We start from the raw sequence: 22,676 nt of genomic DNA, 5'->3' as shown, positions 1-22,676 counted from the left end.
TTTGGACTTTAAAGCAACATAGAAGACACTGTCCCAGGTGTAGATGCCCTGCATCAATTAAAACTACCATTCAGAACAATAAACAAAGAACAGCAAAGCCACCCATACAAAACAGCCAGACAGCATGCAATACTGGGGAGAACACGGTTCCTTCTACTCTCCCCAAACAGATGGCCTTTGTAACACATCCCGGAGAACAAAACTGGGCTGTTCCAGCCTGAAAGCAGACAGAAAGGGAGCCCTGGCTCCAGCCAGTCATGGGTGCACCGCCATGGCATGGAGGCAGAAACAGGTCCCAGCCCATTTACAGTTTTATAGGTCAAAACTGAAGACCTTGACTCCATTCCGCTGGGAAGCACAAAGCAGTGACAGGCTGGGACTCAACATGCAAACTCAAAGAGGCAAAACTCCCAAGTATCCCAATTATTTACTCTTTGGGGGTTTATCAAGAGCACCTTGAAGAAGTCTGTGGCCAAAAGCTGCACCAGCTGAAGGCTGTATATTGATTTTGCAGTATTAGTGAAACACTGAAGCAAGGACCATGTAGCAGTTCTGCAGAGCTCTCCGCATGTAACTCTGTCCTTTTATGCCCACAATGTAGCAGTTCCCATGTCAAATGATTCTTAATATCCCAAGGAGGAATTTTGCTAGTCGGATAGATTAGAAGCAATGCTTTATCAGGCTATCATTTAAAATGGAAAGCATCTGCCTTTCACCTCTCCCTAACGCTGTGCAAAGAGAATATGATGGCTTGTTTAACGACCAGGGTGTGCAATGACTTTTCTAGAAGATGCCTGAGACTGGAGTAAAATGGTGAAGAAAGAGACTCTGGTTCAAAAGAAATACCATGTTCTTTTTAGGAACTAAATCTGGAGCTAGGTGAAGCATGATTTTATTGGGAAAAGGACTGTAGGTAGGGATTTCTGACTGAAAGTAGTTCATGTCATCTTCTTGTTGAAGTAACGGCTAGGAAAAAGCCTACTTTATATCTCCTTTGGTACAAGCACAGCTGCCTTTCTTCATAATTTAATCAATATGTGAAGAACCAGACTCAAGGTCTGCTGGCTGACAAAGGGATCTCTAAATGGTTTCTGAAGAATCTAGTGGTATGCATCTATAGAATTAGCTTAGAAAATAGCAAATGTTGCTTCAGAGTGCCAGAAACCAGAACCTCACATCTGAGGTAGCTGAGGCTCATGTCTTTATGAAAACTTGCTCAATGAAATTCCAGTGCATCTCTGACTGCTGTCCACAAAGTAATTGCGTTTTTTTCTGCACATGATACCAGCCAAACTCTTCAAATCTTCCTGTCAGAGTCTTGCCTAGGCTGGAATAAGGAATCGTTCAGACAGCTGCAGCAGCTGTGCTGAAGCAAGCTCAGACTCTCAGCTCCAGGACATTAGGTACTGTCTCAGGACATCTGGACTCACCCGAGGTCGCACAGGACAAGTGTAGGTCGCCCTCCCTGTGTGAAGCAGCAGAGGGTTAGGCCCTTTATTGGCCAGAAAGGTGGTACTAGCCCTTCGAGCTGCCTGAGCTGCAGTATGTGGAGAGAAGGGGGGGACAGCTAGGCTGCTGGCAGGTGGCACTGAGAGCTGTGCCTCCTGAGGTGAACCATAAAGCAAGCAATAGAGGCTCTGGCGAATAGGAGAGAAAGTGAGCTTTGCCTTTCTTCCCAACACAGGAGACTCCTGAGCCAAGCCTTAGCTAGGAGAATGGAGGAACTTGGGGATTACTTGCCTGGCTTGTACCTTCTAGGAGTTATGCTGATGACCACAAGCTGTAACTGCAGCAAGATCTGTTTTTGTTTGTTCCTCCAAACAGGATCCTAGGCTGAAAGATGCGACCAGGTGGGGCTCTGCCTTGTTACCATTTTATTTTCCTCTGGCTGAGATTGTAATGTTATTTGTCCCCTCCTTCCCAGAAGTTGACTTATCTGTCCACCAAGAGAGTTACCTCCTAACCCCTAATAGTTAGAGACTGGCTTATGCTTTGAAGCATGGAGGTTTTCTGTCTCTTCTAAAATGTTACCATTAGCTATAACAATTCTGTGTATTCTTTTTATCCATCAAAATGTCCAGATCTTGTTTGAATCTTGCTAAGTTCTTGTCTCAACAATACCCTGCGGCAATGAGTTCCACTGTCTAATTACATGCTGTATAAAAAGAATTTATTTTTATTGAGTTTGAATTTGACATCTTTAAGTTTCATTGAATGTCCCACGGAGAAGAGCAGCTCCTATCCTACTCTATCCAGACCACTGATTGTTTTATGTACTTCCATCATATCTTCTCTTATTCATCTAATTTCTCAGGTAAAATCCCAATCTCTTTTCATATGAAAGCTCTTCCAGCCCTTACCTGTATCTCTCTTCTCTGATCCCCTCTCATTCTGCAATGTCCTTTTTGAGATGGGGTGACCAGTCCTGCACACAGCATCCAAATGAGGACAAACCATTGGTCTATATATGGTGTTGTATCAGCCTCTGTATTTTTCGCTATCATTTTCCGTATGCAGCCTAACACCTTATTTGGGTTGTTTTTTTTTTTAAACACAGTTGCATGTTGAGCTAAGGTCTCCTGAGCCATCCACAATCCCATGAGCTCAGGGTCTTTCTTGAATTGATATTGTTAATTTAGAACCCTGTAAACTGTAGTGCACATTTTTCCCTCTCCTTCAAGATAATCCTGCAGATGTCCTTATTGGATAAGGATATCAATAATTGTGGAGCCAGCAGGAGCAAGAAGGATATATTAATTGACCTGGCCCTGGGAAGGAAATTGCAGTTCTGTCAGGCCTAAGGATACCTCTGACTGGGGCAGAAATCCAGGACCTTTCCATTGGAGAAGTTTGCAATATGATCCACTGGTGGTACAAAGCACTTTTGGGTCAGATCAAGGACACTCTTGGTTGAGGTGCCACGCACTTGGGAGAGAGTGTCTCCGCACGTACCCTGTTTTCCTTGCAGACTGCTCAGAGGAGCAGACAGTTTCTCTGGTCCCCTGGCTGCTTGTTGCCATAGGGGAGGGTTGTTAACATTTACACAAGTGGGTGAGATTCCCTTTAGGAGTTTGGAAGGAGAGTTTTGGTGTTTATACTTAGCTGGTTTCTATCCAGGTCCATCTTCCCTGAGTTACATCTCTGGATTACTGGCTGGCGTCCATTAGATATGGATGGATGACAGCATTTTCCCTTAAGAAGGTTGAAGTGAGAGAGCCAGCAGTTGTGGTAAATCCATGTTGTGCGCTGGATTTCATGCTGTGGGCTGAATGGCCCACAAGTGTAGCATTGGCTTCTGGGCCACAGTGCTCACAAAGTAAACAACTGTTCTGCAGAGGGGACGGGGCTGCAGCCTAGGAGACCTGTTACTGAGTGATAGAGATTTGATTTTTTTTTTTTTTTTTTTTTAGGAATAAGTTCTGAGGATGGGCCTCTGTACCCCCATGTGTCTTGGAGCAGGCTCCCCGGCAATGAATTGGGGAGCTCTCCTCTCTGTCTATTATGAGTTGTGCTGGTGAGAATGGGTGGCTTGTGGAATACGAGAAGCTACTTCTCTTCCTCAGGCAGCCTTTCCCAGAGATCCCATAAGGAGAGAACACTGCACTCCCGGCTCATTGGTTCAAAGCCATGATTCCCATCAGCTTTGGGAACGCCGTGAGTGCCAAGGGCACCCCAAATAGCAGTGCTGCACTCTGGAGGAGATGCTTTCTGCTATGAGCTGAAGGAATTGTAGATAACCAGTCTGGTATGCTTTGCGAATACTGTAGGGTCTTGAGGCCTACAGAGCAGATAATGGGGGAAAGAAAAGCTAATATTGCCTTCCAAATCCTCATCCTACCAGAGACTGAGCAGTGACAGACTCAGCATTGTACAAAAAGCCTCCTGTCTCCTTGGACACGACTAAGCCCTGAAATGGAAGCCAGGCCCTCCTTCATGGGTAGGGATGATGCACAGTATCCAGCAGCTTTGGGACAGCAGACAGGACTGTGGATTTCTGTCAACCTTACAGCGATGAGCTTCCTTTGATCGGTGGCTTTCCCATATCCCAGGCTGCTCAATATCTGGTCGCAAAAGAGATTCCCACAAAGAAAATGACTAGGACAACATGTGTAAGGGTCCTTTGAACTCTACTGGGTAACTCTGGTGAACTTCCTGGAAGTTCTGCGTCTTCAGAAGCGGGGCCAGTGCCGTTTCCCAGCCTTCTTCCTCAGGACACCTGCCCCAGCTTGCACCATATACCCTGCTTTATGTGGGCAAGAGGTGCCAAAGAGAAGAGCTGGCAGAGGGTGAGTGTGGTTCCTTGGGCTTTTAAGTAACTTGACCAGTAGAGCGGCGTGTAGGAGGGTGTTTGTGTGCCAATCTAGATATGGACTTGTGATGAGCACGTGGTGACAAGCTGGTGGTGACCCACTGGCTTGCTGTCTGCACTCCTGCTTGAATCCAAATCTGTCTGGAGGACAGCTGAAGCAGGCTCAGGCCTGGCTGCCCAAGGGGCATCTCTTAATGCTGTAGTGATCTTGGGCTCTTACCCTTAACTCCCCTTCTGTCCACACACACCCCCTCTTCTCACTTCAGTCTGGTGGTGTTTTCAACCCAGCCTAGTTGGCCCAGTTGGGGGCATAGGCTAAAACCCAAGGGAGGCTTTCACTTGGACTGGTAACTTGCCCACTCTGCAGTGAAGATGAGGCTAAATCAGTGGAGTGCTCATGGCCCTCCAGTGCCATCCCACAGTTCATCCTATGTGCCCAGAAGGACAGACAAGTTCTCCTCCTATTCTCTGGGACAGACTCCTAGAGCAATGCAATGCAAAGAACCATGGGATGTGCCCACAAGTCCTAGCAACACACACAAGGGAGTGCAGCACCAGGGAAGACACAGTAGCTCGAGTGTGTTTGCAGTGTGGCTGCTCACACCTGGGCTAGGCTGACCTAGGTGCTCCAACCTGGGAGCCGATCACCTGAGTTAACGCTGCCAGTGCAGACACATCCGAATCACTGCAGGGATTGCCAGGCTGCCAGGGGCTTAAGATTTTGTCCCAATTTTGATTCGTACTAAGGGAAAAGATTGCTGCTTCCCAGCTGAAGAAGTAGAGTCCTCAGAGACAAGAGAGAGCATCTGCGCTGGCTGATGGAGGCAGTGACTAGGCTTGCGGTGCAATTGGGGGTCTGTACATTCCTGTGGGTGGGAATCTTCAGCAAACTTGCCCCCAGAGATGAGCAAGCTGGGCAGAATATCAGCCATGTGGCATCCAAGCAGAGGAAGGCCAGGTGCACAAAATACTTGTTTTTAAAACTCTGTAGTGGGGTCTCCACAGGGAGCCTGCACATACACACCGGCTCCTGGCTGTAATGCCCTGGCTTGGCAGAGGGTGAGGAGCAGGGTGTCCTCCGCAGAATAGCAAGGTGCTGTGATCTGTTAGCCGGGCTCTTGCAGAGGATGCTATGCAGGGATTTAAGTCTCTTTGCTAGAGAGCAATGGAGGAATCCATCTGAGCACCCTTTGCAAGAGCATTTCCTCAGATGAGACGAGAGGAGATAAGGCTCACTCAGGTACCCAGCGCTGACCCATCACTGCCACAGCCATAGTGGCGCAAGGCTTTGAAACGCCAACTTTAAATCCCCCCAGCACAGCTCAGTGGAGACCAGGACTGCACCTCCCTAGGCAAAACATCTTGTTAATATTTATAGGTGCCCAGCTCTCTGAACAATAAACAGAGAAGCCATCCCTGTGCTTCCGGGTTCAGTTCCGTTATTGTATAACAGAACAGCTACGCTGGCTTAGAAAAGCCACTGGAAATGCCTCTGCAAGTGCAGGTGATTGGCTACACATCTCTCCTCATGCGGAGTGTGGCGACAAAGTGCCTTTACTCAGCCTTTATTTACAAGGCATTTCAGTACGTGAACAGCAGAGACTAGGTCACAGAGGGTCCAAAATCCTTCCTTCTTCATGCCCCCCTAATTCCCTCTTGCTTGGTGCTGTAGGCAGACCTCATCTCCACAAGCATGGCTGCTGACCAGGGCTGGGGGGAGAAATCCTTTTTCCATGTGGATCTTTGGACCATGTTATTTTATGGACTACAATATATTCTGTAGGTACAGAATCCATTCCCCTCCTCAAAGGGCTGATAGCTAATTCCAGCCCCTAGTCTATTTTAACTAAGACTTTTTCTCCTGTGTATACAATTTTCATTAGTGCTGAGGTTATTTTTAATTTGTAATTAACACAGTCTACTTCCCATTATGTATGACACGTTCCAGCTTACATTCTGCAGTACCTCAAAGGGGCAGCAGGTGTCTCTCTTAGCCTTCCCTTGGCCCACCTGCCCTCCTTGGCCCTGACACTGATAGGGCATAGTTCCAAAATGGCAGCTTCTTGAAAATTCACCCTGATTATCAGACATTAAAAGTGACTCATCCCGCGGTGACTGTCTGGCAAAAGGATGGGATCAGACAGCAGACAATGAAGGACTGGATGCATTAACACACTATATTACAGAGCCCATCAAAAAGACCTTTGTTCTGTCAAAGAGCCAATCATTTCCTAGTTGTGTTCTTCTGAAGAGAAAGAATAATAATAATAAAAACACACAGAGGAATTTAAAACCTCCCCCGATCTCTTTATTCTGGGAGGGAGGGACATGTTTTCTTAATGCCTGATCAACAATCGGGAGGCGATGGGACAAAGGGAGCTGCTGGGCTGTGGAAACGGGAATCTGCAGTAACACACAGCACTTGTTTGCTCTTGAAAGCCACCATATGATTGCCCCCGATTCTGCTCATTGGAAACTCATTAGCAGGCAGACGCCTCAGCTAAATATTTACAGCTGCACTCACACCGATGCTACAATCTTCTAAGCTCACCCAACAGCCAAAGCAGGGACAAAGGGTTTATTTCATACTTAATGTGCAAAACAACCCCAACAACTGGCGCTTTAACCTGTAATCATCCTGGCGTATTTCATCTGCACAGAGAGTGAGAGTGTGTGGAAATGCCACCGCTGATAAATACTTTATAAGCAGCGATAATAGCCCATAAGTATAAGCACCAGAGTCTTTCCAATAGCTGTAAAGCTTGCAGTCTTGCAGCAAACATGCGTGTGTCTGCCTATATTAACCCATGTGTGGTGTATTGCTGTGTGAAACATACAACATCCTCAGCACCGCTGAGAGCATAAGAAGCTCACACACTTGCCTGAGTCCCCAAGAAGACAGAAAAAGTCCAACTGGGAGGTTCTGGCTCTGCTTTTATCATTTCCATCACTTGCTTATGAAGCTAGGGAAACTGTCCAGGGCTAAGCAGAGCCTTTATCAGTCACGGAAAATACCCCAAAGGCAACATGCCACAGATCAAAGGCATCTCTGGCATCTGTGCTCATGTGGGTTTCCCTGCCAAATAGTTTAAGTAATATGATTAAAACACAAATTCCATAAACATCAATTTCCCATCTGTTTAATAATAAGAAGGTTCTGTATCATCAGCGGTTTCATTCCCCTCACTGGATTAATTAATATTCCATGGGAAAGCAAGTGCTGCCCTCAGCCCAACCTGCTCAGGGCGACACCTCCTGGCAAAGCGGTCCAGTTCCCCGGCTGGGCACAGGAGCTATATCCCATCCTTGGGGTGCGCGCAGGGAGCAAGGGGCACAACGAAACAGGGGAGGGGCTGCTGTAATTAGCAAATACAAACAATACACCCCAACATACCATCACATGGGGGCAGAGAGCTGTCTGGAGCATCCTGCAAAGCTTCCCCTTTCTCTTCGGATTCCCACTGTTCATCAGAGGCCAAGACCATGCAGTAGACAAGGCCCTCCCCCCACCCTCTTTCTTTCGTTCCCTGAACTGCACCAAGGAGTAGCAATTTCACTTCTCCAGACCGCCAGAAGCAGAGACAGGACTGGGGGCAACCAGAACTCCGTAGTGACATTGCCTTGTCGGATCTACAGTGCACATCCCAAGGGCAGGAAAATGCAAAAATGTTGTATGCAAAATCTCTTCCTGAACCTGATGAGCAGAGCAAAGGAGAGGAGGCTCCCAACCCACCCCCACACTGAGCATTTGCAACACTGGGCTAGATTCATGAAGGGGAAAACAGGAAGAGAGTTTCCATTTATAGAACTTTAATGAGCTCTAAAGGTTATTTCTCTGCAGTTCTAATGATAATTTCCAGCTCTCTATGTTCATAGGAAACTGGTCCTTCAGCTCTAATCACATTTGGATACTGTCTAGAGCACACACTGCATGTCGAGCTGCTGCAGAATATCAACAAACAAATGATCAGCCGCATGCTCAGATTCTACAGAGCAGGAACAATACACAGGGAAGTCTTGTGTGGTTTGCACTCTGCTAATGAAAACGATCTCGCTACCCCTGCCAGGGACTCAGCAGGTCACTTGAAAGCCTTGCAGCTCTTGGGAGTGGGTCCCTCCAAGAGAATGAGGAAAGAAAAACAAATGTGGAAAAATAAAAGAAAGAGGAAACTCTCAGATTGGCATCAATAGCCAGGAACCTAGTTTCCTGTTCATGTGACTGCATTTCTGACCCCTCACATGTGAGCTCAGCTAACTCCCAAGACACAGGACATGCTGCCTACTCCCCTCTCCCATTCCACTCCGGACACCCCCGGGACACAGGACACATACTCCCTGCTCCCCTCTCCCATCCGAAGCCAGACACCCCTGAGACACAGGGCACACACTGCCTGCTTCCCTCTCCCATCCCACGCACGACACCCCCGGGACACAGGGCACACACTGCCTGCTCAACACTCCCATCCCACGCCCGACACCCCCGGGACACAGGGCACATACTATCTGCTCCCCTCTCCCATTCCACTCCGGACACCCCCGGGACACAGGGCACACACTCCTTGCTCCCCTCTTCCATCCGAAGCCGGACACCCCTGGGACACAGGGCACACACTGCCTGCTCCCCTCTCCCATCCCACGCCCGACACCCCTGGGACACAGGGCACACACTGCCTGCTCCCCTCTCCCATCCCACGCCCGACAAAGAGAGAAGATCACGCCCGATTCATCCCCCCTGGAACACAAGCATACACTGCCTCTCAACATTCCTCATTCCCAAGTTCCGACACCATTCCCCGTGGGACACTAGGACAACATCACTGTCTAGCTCCCTCTTCTCATCTCCCTATCGCCGATCACCTCCCGACTAATTCAGGCTTGCGGTGTCTGGCGCTGCCTGACTCCCCTCTCACATCCCACAACAAACTGACACCCCCGGGACACACGGCTACAACACTGCCTGCTCCTCTCTCCATCCACTCCCTGTCCATCCCACGAGACACCTCCACCCGGGACACAGGGCACACACTGCCTGCTCCCTCTCCATCCCACTTACCGACACCCCTCTCCAGGGACACAAGGGCACACACTGCCTAGCTCCCTCTCCCATCCAACGCTCCAGACACCCCCGGGACACAGGGCACACACTGCCTGCTCCCTCAGCTATCCCACGCCAGACATCCCCGGGACACAGGGCACACACTGACCTGCTCCAACCATACACCATCCCACGGACACCCTCCCTGGGACATCCACAGGGCACACACTGCACTGCAACCTCCCATCCCACGCCCGAACACCCCTGGGACACATTGGGCACACAGGTGCCTGCTTCCCTCCCATCCCACGGGCCAGAACAAGCCATGGGACACACAGGCACACACTGCACCTGCTCCCTATCTGCAAAGTCATCCCACGCCCGACACCCCTGGGACACAGGGCACATCACTGTCCCTGACTCCCCTTCATCCACACCATCCAGCCGACACCCCTCCGGACACAGGGCACACACTGCCTGCTCCCTCTCCATCCCCACGCCCGAACACTGAACCGAGCCGGGACACTCGGGCACACACTGCCTGCTCATCCCATCCCACGCCCGACCCCCGGGGACACAGGGCACGCACTGCTGCTTCAATATACATCTCCCATTCTCCACGCCGACACTCGTCCCCGGGACACAAGGCATCACACTGCACTGCTCAACACTCCCATCCCAAGTCCGACACCCTACCCGGACACAGGGCACACACTGTCCTGCTCCCCTCTCTCATCCCACGTCCGATTACACCCCCGGACACAGGCTTGCTGGGCTGCGCTGCCACCTGCTTCCCCTCTCACATCCCACACCTGACACCAATACCCCGGACACACGGCACACTACTGCCTGCTCTCTCTCCATCCCCACGCACGACACGCCCGGGACATACGGCACACACTGCCTGCTCCCCTCTCTCATCCCACGCCCGACACCCCCGGGACACAGAGCACACACTGCCTGCTCCCCTCTCCCATCCCAAGTCCGACACCCCCGGGACACAGGACACACACTGTCTGCTCCCCTCTCTCATCCCACGTCCGACACCCCCGGGACACAGGCTTGCTGGGCTGCGCTGCCTGCTCCCCTCTCACATCCCACACCTGACACCCCCGGGACACAGGGCACACACTGCCTGCTCTCTTCTCCCTTCCTATGCCCGCCACCCCCGGGACACGGGGCGCTGGGCTGTGCTGCCTGCCCTCGCTCCTATCCAACGTCTGACAACCTCGGGACACAGGGCACACACTGCGTGCTCGACACCCCTGGGACACAGGGAACACACTGCCTGCTCCCTTCTCCCATCCCGGGACACGGGGGTGCTGGGTTGTGCTGCCTGCTCCCACTCCCATCTCACGTATGACATCCCGGTACACAGGGCACACACTGCCTGCCCCCCACTCCCATCTGACGCCTGATACCCCAGGACACAGGGCACACAGTGCTTGCTTCCCATTCTCATCCCAGGCCCGACACCCCCGGTACACAGGGCACACGCTGCCTGCTCGACACCCCTGGGACACAGGGAACACACTGCCTGCTCCCCTCTCCCATCCGATACCCGACACCCCTGGGAAACAGGGGTGCTGTGCTGTGCTGTCTGCTCCTCATTTCCCATGAATCGCCATGGGAGCAAAGCTCTCTGTGTCATGCAGGTTTGGAGGTACCCAGGGCTCAGTCACACTTTAGTGATTCCTTGGCGCTGGGGAATTGGGAACGTTCTGACTGCCTGAACATCCGGTACTGGAATTCAAGTGCAGCACAGAGGACAGGATTCCATGTCTGGCAAGAGCTCAGGTGGGCGGCACTGAGAACTGAGATGCTCGCCCTGCCTCTTCCCCACTTCTCCAGCTCTCTAATGTTGGCAGCATTTCCTGTTTCTTAGCCAAGGCCATAAGGAGCACGGCTGGTTCAGAGAAGTAGAGTCAATGCTTCCATGTTAACACTAGCCCGAAGTGACCCTGAAGAGGGCTCATGGGCAGCATAGGGCTGTCCCTTCTGGAGGGGTCCCATTGGGTTGCCTTCACTATTGACAGTACATCTTTCTGTGCCATGCTATATTTGCTCCTCTTGATGACCACCTCCACCTCTGCTTCAGCAAGCTGAGTCTTTGTTTCTTGTGCCTGTAGGTCAAGAAACATTAGGAACCATTAGGAAATGTATAACCAGACAGAAATATCCCATAATGCCACTATATAAATCCATGGAATGCCCCACCTTGAATACTGCATGCAGTTCTGGTCGCTCCATCTATACAAAGATATGTTAGAACTGGAAAAGGTCCTGAGAAGGGCAACAAAAATGATGAGGGGTACAGAACGGCCTCCATGTGAGGAGAGATTAAAAAAACTGGGATGGTTCAGCTTAGAAAAGAGACAACCGACGGGGGGATATGACTGGTGTGAAGAAAATGAATAACGAAGTGTCATTTACTCCTTCTCATAACACAAAAACCAGGGATCGCCCAATGAAATTAACAAGCAGCAGGTTTAAAACAAACAAAAGGAAGTATTTCTTCACACAACAATCCATCAACTGATGGAACTTGTTGCTGGGGGTGTGGTGAAGGTCAAAAACATAACTGGGTTCAAAAAAGAATTAGACAAGTTCCTGGAGCACAGGTCCATCAATGGCTATTAGTAATGGCTGTCTGCCTACAGAAAGTCCTGGTTACATGTTACTCCTTTCACTGCCACTGTATTGTCTTCTCCCCTCCCCTTGGCCTGTCCAGCACAGCCTGGGTCCACCCCTACTCCCCCTGGAGAGGTCGGCCTCGACTCAGGACCTGCAGGTGGAGCTGAGGAGAGGAGACAGGAACAGTGTGAGGATTAGCACGGAGCCAGTGGGGCCATTTTTTGATCAGAGGGACAGACATAGGGGAAACAGGGGAATAACAGATGTGGGAGGTTTGAGGAGACAGAGATTAAGCCCCCCACATTCCCCATGGCACAACTCTGACCCTTCCATTTCACCCCACAGCCCCCCTCAACACATCTTTAATGGGGAACATGGGGCTGACAGGCACCCCTGCCCCTAATCCACCTCCCCACCACACATTCCCATTTCCCCCTTCAGACTGTCAGCCCTTCCCTACCACTCCCTCTAATCCTCCCCCTTCCTTCCATCCCTTCCTTTACCACCCATCCTCATTTATTCTCTGCTCCCCAACCCACTCCCCCTACTCCTCCCTGCACTATTCCAAGGCCCTTCCATATTCTCCTTCACTGATCCGACACCCCATATTCCCTCACTGCACCCTAAAAGTTACAAGAATCTGAAAATGACATAAGCACCTGATGTTAGGGTGGTTTCATGTCAGGAACCCCAAGGCCAAATGATGCAGTGACTTGCTTTCCTTTGATCGCACTCAGGTCCAGTTACATTACAGTATCCTAACTGCTCACTAGAACCCTTCTTCCCGCTACTTTCTAAACTAAGATTGGAGTCCATATATGGATTTTTTTCATAGATTCAAAGGCCATTATAATCATCCAATCTGACCTCCTGCACAGCACAGGCCAGAGAACTGCCCCACAATAATTCCTAGGGCAGATTTATGACAAAAACATCCTATTTTGATTTAAAAATTGCCAGTGATGGAGAATCCATCACAACCCTCAGTAAATTGTTCCACTGGGTTAATCACTCTCGCCACTACATAGCCAGTCTGAATTTGTCTAACTTCAACTTCCAGCCATTGGACTTTTCTCTGCTAGATTAAAGAGCCCATTATTAAATATTTGTTCCCCACGTAGGTACTTACAGACTGTGATCATGTCTCCCTTTAACTGACTTTGTGTTATGCTAAATAGATTGAGCTCCTGGAGTCCCTCACTCTAAGGCAGGTATTCTAAGTCTATAAGCATTCTCATGACTCTTCTTTGAACCCTCTCCAACTGATCAACATCTTTCCTGAGTTGTGGGCATCAGAACTGGACACAACATTCCAGCAGCATCGCACCAGTGCCAAATGCAGAGGTAAAATAAATTCTCCACTTCTACTCAAAATTTCCCTGTTTACGCATCCCAGGAACAAGCTAGCCCTTGTGGCCAGAGTATTGCCGCGGAAGCTCTTTACAATATTACTCTGAACCCAGAAATGTTGGTCTCCTGGAAGAACTTCCTGAAGGAGTCCTGCAGAACGCAGTTGGAGAGTCTAACAGGGGGGTTAGACTAGCTGATCCTTGTGGTCCCTTCTAACTCTCTGGTTCTAGAATACACGCAGCCTCTGAGAGCTCCCAAGACTCGGCAACTACAGCATGTCACCTTGCGCCATCCGGAGCCTGGCAATCCCATTTCTTCTCTCCAATGAGCTGCCAACATACCTTCCTGTCTACTGAGCAATATGTTGCCTTGTCAGCTGGCCAACTTTACAGCTAACCCAGTTCCTCTTACTCCCGGGGGATGGTCTCATTGAAGCCAGTGGGATTCATATGCACAAGTGAGTCTTCACTGCTCTTACCCGGATGTGGTCTCTCAACCCCTCTGGTCCACCCACAAAACCCAGTCATCCCAGGTCAGTGCTTTCAAGTTTCAACCCAGGCTAGCTGGCTTGACTAAAGGTTGAGTGAGCCTTTCACTTGGGCTGGTAACCTGCCCACTTTGAAGTGAGGAGGCCGGCTAAATAACTCAAGTGCTGATAGTCCTCCAGTCACTCAAAATTGCCTCTGTGTGCCCAGAAGGACAGGCAAGTTCTCCCACAATTCACTGGGAAAGAATCATAGAGCTTCTCAGCTCACTGCAGCACAAAGAGCCATGGGATGTGCCCCCAGAAGTCCTAGTGATACCCACTGAGAGCGCAGCCCCAGTGAGGACACAGCAAGTCAGATAGGGCTTTGCGGCGTGGCTAGGACTAGGCTAGCTCGGGGGCTCAGACCTAGGAACCAATCACCCGCGTTAGCCCTGCACTGACGATATACCCAAAGGGAAGTCAACAATCAACAGAACACGAAATCCTGACTGTGATGGGGCAAGGCCAGATGGCTACAGTAAAGTACTGAGAAACAGGTATGTTAGCCCCAGGCTAAACAAATCCCTAGGACCCTGGTAACCAAATGGCAGTTGTCCGGGTTAATCAAGGCACCTGGAGCCAATTAAGACCTTCTAGAAGGCAGTGGAGATAGCTACTTAATTAGAACACCTGCAGCCAATCAAGACAGGTTAACCAGGACACCTGGGTTTAAAAAGGAGCTCACTCCAGCAGGCAGGGAGGAGCCAGAGAAGGAGCATGTGTGAGGAGCTGGGAGCAAGAAGGCAAGGAGCTGAGAGTGAGAGAGTGTACTGCTGGAGGATTGAGGAGGACAAGAGTTTCAGACACCAGGAGGAAGGTCTGTGGTGAGGATAAAGAGGTGTTTGGAGGAGGTCATGGGAAGTAGCCCAGGAGTTGTAGCTGTCATGCAGCTGTTACAGGAGGCACTATAGACAGCTGCGATACACAGGGCCTGGACTGGAACCCGGAGTAGAGGGCAGACTGGGTTCCCCCCAAACCTCCCAACTCCTGATCAGACACAGGAGGAGCTGACCCAGACTGTGGGTTCCACAAGAGGGGAAGATCACTGAGGTGAACAAATCCGCCAATAAGCGCAGGACTCACCAAGGTAGAGGAGGAACTTTGTCACACTGACCTAATGCTGAGCACTAGAGCCAGTCAAGCCTTCCCGAGTCTACGCGCTCCTGATCAGCCTGGCAGCCGGGCACTGCCCAAGCAGTTGGATAACATGCATCCTATTGTATTTTAGTAAGTTCTCGTAAAATCTTGCTGCAAGTCAATACATACATAAACGACAAGACAGGGAAACAGAGGAAATGCTGCAGGCATGGATTCAAGTGGGATGACAGTCCCATAGTAACTGCATTGGTGTATGTGGAAGGGGCAGCACCAGCAGGATGGTTGCAAGGTGTTCCAGCTAAAGTGCCTGGTGCCCATGGAATTGCAGCAAACATTGTTTAATTCTGTCCTCTAGAGAAGGGCAGAGCACGAGTCACAAAACCTAAGAAACAGTAAAGAGGGATGTATGTAAAGAAACACCCATGGGGAATCTGTGGTGTTCCAGCTCACGGAGCTAGCAGCTGTAATAACACTGTCTGCACATAGCCACAATGACACCATTACTAACATCAGGTCTTTTGTCTTAAAGTGAAGGCTTCCTACTGATATTCAACAGAGTGCTTTGCACACAGCACATCAGCTAGTTTAAAAAACATATTTACTGACCATGCATTAACCTGACGAAATACAAGGAAAGGGATGGCCACAGGATCAAACTGCTCCTTAGCAACACTCTGGGGAGTCCACACAAGGCTGATGCCTGGAGCCCCAAGCTTGCTAGGTCAGTGGTTCTCAAACCACTGTGCATGGATCTTTGGTGTCAAGAACTGTCCTCACTGCCGTCCTGCAGCCAGCTGGCTAGTCACATGGGGCTGGCTCGCCTGGCTTCCGGCTGCTAAACTTAATTAAGACAGCTAGAACAGATCATACACTTTCCTAATATTACTTTTCCAAGTAAGCAACTGCTGCTGTTGCTGCCACAGACATGTGAAGTCATGAGTGGGAGGAGGGAGATCGTTTGCGCCAGCACAATTGTGCAGGAGAATCTTGCTATGTACTTCTCACTATAAAATATATAAGAGCTGCTGTGTAGGCACTTTGCAGGTCGAAGGAAAGAAATGGACCCTGCCCTGAAAAACGCACTATCCACATTCAGATGTGACAGAATCAGAACAGGGAACAAACAGCAGCAAGAAGGAAACAGAATGGCTACAACCATACAAAGCGACAAAGAGTCCTGTGGCACCTTATAGACTAACAGATGTATTGGAGCGTGAGCTTTCGTGGGTGAATACCCACTTCGTCAGACTCACGTCACCCACGAAAGCTCATGCTCCAATACATCTGTTAGTCTATAAGGTGCCACAGGACACTCTGCTGCTTTTTACAGATCCAGACTAACACAGCTCTCCCTCTGATACTTACAACCATGCAGTCTTGCAGAGATTGCCCAACTGAGGCATGCGTACATCTCAATGGTTCCATTAACAGTCCTACAATCATTCTGCAAAGCTTTGTAAGTCATAAGCAAGAAGGTGTTTGTCATGGCCATGACTTCCCTGATCTTTATTGTTATTTCTGCCCCAAAGTACATCTCTCCAGAGCTCAGAACGCCCTGACATACACTGAAAAACACAATAAAGAAGAGTTACATACTCAAACAAAAGGCACCCTTCATGGTCACTTCAACCTGGTCTGCCTGATACCGAGCAAATCACCTCTGGGAATTGTTACATCTCAGACTGTGTCTTGCTGTGGGAGTTGTCGGGGCTTGGTGATCGTTATTTACTTGTAAAACACTGACAATGACTATTTAATCATTTTCCAATGGAAAGTCAACATGCCCACAATGCCCCGGGTGTGCCAGGATGTTCCCTGTTTGTCATTCACTAAAATGATGCCCATCTGCCATGACAAACAACCAGCCTGTTCAAGAGCTGGAGTCAGTGGATTCGTGTTCAGGGCAAGGATATACAGCTATTTCTGCAGCACACCAAATTGGGCAACCTCTGATTTCTGTCACATATTTCTCATCTTTCCTTGGAGTTTATCCGACCAGCTGCCATTCCCGCAAGGCAAATTTAGATGAATGAAAAGAACGAATGTTTTTGATACTATACATGTGATCTGGAAGGTCCCAGTTTGGATGAACTAGCAAAATTCCAAGAATCAATCACCACAATGCACTGTCTTATTCTAGAATGAACTACCAGCGGAGAAACCAAAAAGAGGATTTTAGGAGATGGACCCAAGCTTCACTGGCTATTTTAAGTCTCTGACACTGAATGCAGGTTCCTGCCAAGGGCAGGCAGCAGACAGGGCCACACTTGCACGTGAGGGGGGCACATCCCTGCACCAGCAATGTCACTCTGATTGCAGTGACTGCCTTCCTGGCAGCTCCCATGAGTGCCCCGTAAGGGATGTATGCAGCCGCAAGATGAAATGCTCCAGGAATCAGCTTCACGTGGAAACACATTACAGGCTGAAAATGCCCCCACTTCTCCTGGGCAGGGGTTCAGGCACATCCCCCAATGTCCGTGGAGCTTGTGTGTGTCTATACTGGAATAAAAGACCTGCGGCATGGCTGCACCTGGCCCAGGTGAGCTAACGGGCTGTGGGGCTCAAAACTGCAGTGTAGACATATGGGCTTGGGCTGGAGCCTGGGCTCTGGGACCCTCCCTCCTCCTGGGGTCCCAGAGTTTCCAGCCTGAGCCTGAATGTCTATGCCACCATTTTACAGACCTGCAGCCCAAGCCCTGTCAGCCTCAGTCTCTGGCCAGAGCCTGCCTGCGTTTTAACTGTTGTGTGGCCAAAGAGGCCAGTTCTTCAAATGTCCCTCACCTAGTGTCGTGACTTCCTGTAAGTGCACACACAGTCCCTCAAAGTAATCACACATTTCCCATCTCCTCCCTCACTCCCGGTGTTCACTGCAATCCTCCAAGCCTTCTAGCTCATGTTTGACTTGAGACACGCAGAGACTGTGCAGAGGCGAGCAGAGCACAGTTTGGGGTCTGTAATAACAAAACAAGACCCTGCCCTCTCATTTTATGGTGAACCTGGAATCCACAGATTATTAAAAAACTCCCATTATATCAGGTTGGGGGCTTGGTTTGGTAAAGCTTGTGCATGAAGCCATTCTGTGCTTACAGCGTTTGACAGAAGATGGACCCAATCAGTAGCAGATGCTGATTATTATGAATAACCACCCTGCTCCCCACACCTTGACTACTCTTCTCCCCCCGCTTTACACCTGCAACCTTCCATTCCAAGCCCTCCTGAGAAACCACCTTCTTCCCCAGTGTCTCCATCAGAGACACCAACCCCTTCACCAATGCCTGACATTCCTAGCACGATGCACTTTTCCAAGCATATCCCACAGGTGCTTTGGACTGGCCTCCTTTCTCCTGAGCCAGTGTCCTCCCACCTGCTCATGCCAGGGTGCCTGTAGCCTACAGCGGGTGGCACAGTGGAGGTCCTCTGAACTGATTTTCTCTGGCACCCTATGCAGCTGTTCAGTACTAGATATACAACCAAGAGAGCAGCTCCTTAAGATCAGCTCTTCCTTGGCAGCATGCCAATGGTATTGGGCATATTTACAATACTAGTCACTGTGTCATCACTGGAGTGACCTATGGAGTGTTCTCTGCAGTCCGTTAACGCACAGCTCTCTGCAATGTTCTGACGTAAATCCTCCCGTCTTCTCATCCATGTCATGGTTCCAACGAACCTTCCCTCCATAGCAGCGATACCCTGACCAAGGCTTGCAAGCTGCCAGTGGCTCTTTAATGTGCCTCCTATGGCTCTTTGCAGCACAGGACACTAAAACACTGTGTTATAGAATCATAGAATATCAGGTTGGAAGGGACCCCAGGAGATATCTAGCCCAACCCCTGCTCAAAGCAGGACCCATCATCCCAGCCAGGGCTTCCTCAGGCCTGACATTAAAAACCTCTAAGGAAGGAGATTCCACCACCTCCCTAGGGAACCCATTCCAGTGCTTCATCACCCTCCTAGTGAAAAAGTTTTTCCTAATATCCAGCCTAAACCTCCCGCACTGCAACTTGAGACCATTACTCCTTGTTCTGCCATCAGGTACCACTGAGAACAGTCTAGATCCATCCTCTTTGGAGCCCCCTTTCAGGTAGTTGAAAGCAGCTATCAAATCCCCCCTCATTCTTCTCTTCTGCAGACTAAACAATCCCAGTTCCCTCAGCCCAGCTCCCACCATAGTCGTCTCGATCACCCCTAATCATTTTTTTTGCCCTTTGCTGACTCTTTCCAATTTTTCCAACATCCTTCTTGTGGTGTGGGGGCAAAACTGAAGACAGTACTCCGAATGAAGCCTCCCCAATGCCGAATAGAGGAACGATCATCGTCCATCTGTGCAATACACTACTTATACACCCAAAGCCGCATTCTGGCACAATGTGCACAACGTTGACTCATACCAAGCTTCCACACACTGTACACGCTCTAGGTCCTTTCCTGCTGAACGCTTCCTAGCCATCGGTCCCTATGCTGTAAGAGTGCATGGGGATCTCCATCCTAATTGCTAGGACTCTGCACTTGTCCTTGGCTGAACCTCATCAGTGTCTTTTGGCCAACCTCTAAATTTGTCTAGTCCTCTGTATCCTATCCCTACGCTCCCACGGATCTACCACTCCTCCAGTTAGTGTCATCTGCAAATTGCTGCAGAGTGCAGTCCACGCATCCCCAGATCATCAACCCAGACCGACCTTGTGGGCACTGCCACTTGAGGATGCAACCTGACATGGACCGTGGATCACTACCCGTTAACCAAAATTAGCCAGCTTTCAGCCACCTTATAGTCCAATATCCAGCCATACTTTTTAACTTGCAAGGCAAAAACTGTGGAGACCATATCAAAAGCTTTGCTAAAGTCAAGTGCGAATAAACAATCCACTGCTTGTCCCTCATCCACAGACCATTATCTCCGATCAGTAGAAGGCAATATAGGTTTTTAGTCAGGTATGATCTGTGCTTTGGTGATCCATGCTGACTTTTCCCGATCACTGTTCCTCTCTTCTGTGCTTCAGATATTGATATCCTAGAGGTCCTGTCTGTGATTTTTCCAGTGACTGAGTGTGCTGCTGTTGCTGTGTTCCCGAGCTCCTCCTTCCCTGTTTTTAAAAGGGGATACGTAGCTTTTTCCAATCTCAGGACTCCGATTGCCATGAGTTTTTCAAAGATATGCAATGGCTCTGCAATCACATCCACCATCCTTGCCCCTTGGATGCAGCGCATCCGCCCCACGGACTTGTTCTCATCCAGTTTTTGAAACTCAGTCCGACATTCTTTCTCCACAGAGGGCTGGTACTTCTCCCCACTGTGTGCCCGTGTGCAGCGGTCTGGAGCTGATCTTGTTTGTGAAGAAAGAGGCAAAAAAAATCATTGAGTCATTAGCTTTTTCAGCCATCTTTTTACTAGGTTACTTCCTCATTCAGGTAAGGCCACACTCTCCTTGACTTTCTTCTTGTTGCTAACATACCTGAAGAAACCCTTCTTGTTACTCTTAACATCTCTTGCCAGCTGCAACTCCAAGTGTGATTTGGGCTTCTTGATTTCACCCCTGCATGTCTGAGCAATATTTTTATACTCCTCCCTGGTCATTTGTCCAATCTGCCACTTCTTGTAAGCTTCTTTTTTGAGTTTAAGATCAGCAAGGATTTCACTGTTAAGCCAAGCTGGTGGCCTGCCATATTTACTATTCTTCCTACACATCGGGATGGTTTTTTCCTGCAATCTCAATAAGGATTCTTTCAAATACAGTCAGCTCTCCTGGACTCTTTTCCCCCTTATGTTATTTTCCCAGGGGATCCTGCCCATCAGTTCCCTGAGGGAGTCAATGTCTGCTTTTCAGAAGTCCAGAGTCTGTATTCTGCTGCTCTCCATTCTTCCTTGTGTCAGGATCCTTATTAAGTGTCAGTTACTTATTAAACAGTCTAAGTTATTAGCCAGTCAGGAGGCTTTTACTATTAGCCTATTGCAGTTGATCAAGTATTATTTTGTCAGTCATTTTGCTGTGAGAATTACATATATATAAAAACTCAATATTTCCCGTTTTACTGTTTGACTAGGAATCTGCAGTCCTACAGTAAATGACACAATGATTTCACATGACTGTAGTTTTTTTGGGTGAGCTGATTCCTAATTTGGCTCCTGAACCACAGCGGTCTGAGTGTCACTGCTCTATATATCCAACTGCATGCCGTCTAGCACCTCAGCAGAACATAGGGTCAGCTCTGGGGCACAAGGAGCCTCATTCCCCGCCTTAGCCTGCCCCACTCTGTCTGACCCCGGAACTTGCATGGAACTCTGTGCTCCATCAAACAGCTCACTTTCTCAGACCAGAAGCACAAAACTGGGGTAGCTCTTCCCAGGACTGTTCTGTACTGTAACAACAAGAAAAAGGAGATTTGACACTCTGGAAATGCTCCCCTCTTCCTGAAGTTTATTAGAACAATCACAATTCTATAGCAGTAATTTTTTCCATTCCTTTCTTTCATTCTGAATTAAAGACCATCCACTTCAGAAGCCAGCCAGGTGCTTTCTGATATCAAGGAAAGTGCCTGAAGAATAAATTGCTCCTATCAGAAATAAAGCATTTTCATTCTGCCACAAGCAGGGAGATCTGTGTTTCTAAGTCTCTCCAAAGGCAACTCCATCTTTACTGCTCTCTCTCCTTTTCCTTTGATGCAGAAAGCCTGCACATCACAGGGCTGTGATTGCGTTCAGCTTTGGAGCAGTAGAATTGTAAATATTCATTGGAGTCCAAGCTAGTTTTCCCAAGTCTCTCCTAAGGGCTCTGTGGCAATGCAAAAAGCAGCGGCTGTGCATTAGCCTTCCAGCCTGAAGGCTGCCTGTTTCTCCACAGTCCTCAGGACTACTTCATTACAGAGACTGCACGGAGTGATGCCAGTCCTAACGACCATTTCAGCCAACAGCTCCCTTCTTTTTTTAAGTCTCTCCCCATCTGACCGGGCAGATCCCTCACCACATCATACCCACCATGGACACATACCTGCTCTATGCTATGAAACTGATCAGCTGCTGACAGACACACTCCCAGCTTAGTATGGGCACCGGGCATGCTGCGCACACGCATGTAGCCCCCATCCTTGAGGTACAAACCCCGGGCACACTTGCATTCGCTGCGCTCCACCCCTGGCACAAGCCTGGGTAAACTCACAAATGCCGCACACTGTAGGGGCACTCTTGGGCACATGTATGCTCCCCACACCCTGAGCCCTAGGAAGACAAATGAACACACTCACATGTGCCCTTGAACCCCTGGAGTGCCCACAGACACATGCGCATACACCCCCCCCACGCACACCTGAGTGCGTGCCCACAGGCACACTCGCATACACCCCCCCTGCACACCTGGGTGCGTGCCCACAGGCATACTCGCATACACCCCCCCTACGCACAACTGGGTGCGTGCCCATGGGCACACGCACATACACCCCCCCCACGCACACCTGGGTGTGTGCCCACTCACATACAACCACCCATGCACATCTGGGTGCATGCCCACGGGCACACTCGCATACACCCCCCCACGCACACCTGGGTGTGTGCTCACAGGCACATGCCCATACACTCCCCCACACACTTCTGGGTGCATGCCCACGGGCATACTCCCATACACCCCCACGCACACCTGGGTGCATGCCCACAGGCACACGCGCATATACCTCCCCTGCACACCTGGGGGTGTGCCCATGGGCACCCCCCAAACACCCAGGTATGCGTGCCCATGA

At 49.7% G+C, this 22,676-nt stretch overlaps 1 protein-coding gene across 1 annotated transcript in view; it reads right to left on the bottom strand.

Moving 5' to 3' along the window:
• LOC116838685 (uncharacterized) overlaps positions 1-22,676 on the bottom strand; it is a 383,139-nt gene that overhangs the window by 56,524 nt on the left and 303,939 nt on the right. The window contains exon 9 of the mRNA XM_075073854.1: positions 11,384-11,467. Within this exon, the coding sequence (XP_074929955.1) occupies positions 11,384-11,467 (84 nt within the window). The remainder of the gene's footprint in view (positions 1-11,383; positions 11,468-22,676) is intronic.

The sequence above is a fragment of the Chelonoidis abingdonii genome, chromosome 19 (assembly GCF_003597395.2).
Source record: "Chelonoidis abingdonii isolate Lonesome George chromosome 19, CheloAbing_2.0, whole genome shotgun sequence".
In the NCBI taxonomy this organism is placed as follows: Eukaryota; Metazoa; Chordata; order Testudines; family Testudinidae; genus Chelonoidis; species Chelonoidis abingdonii.
Note: the sequence above shows the minus strand (reverse complement) of the source record. Positions and strands in the feature narration are given on the sequence as shown.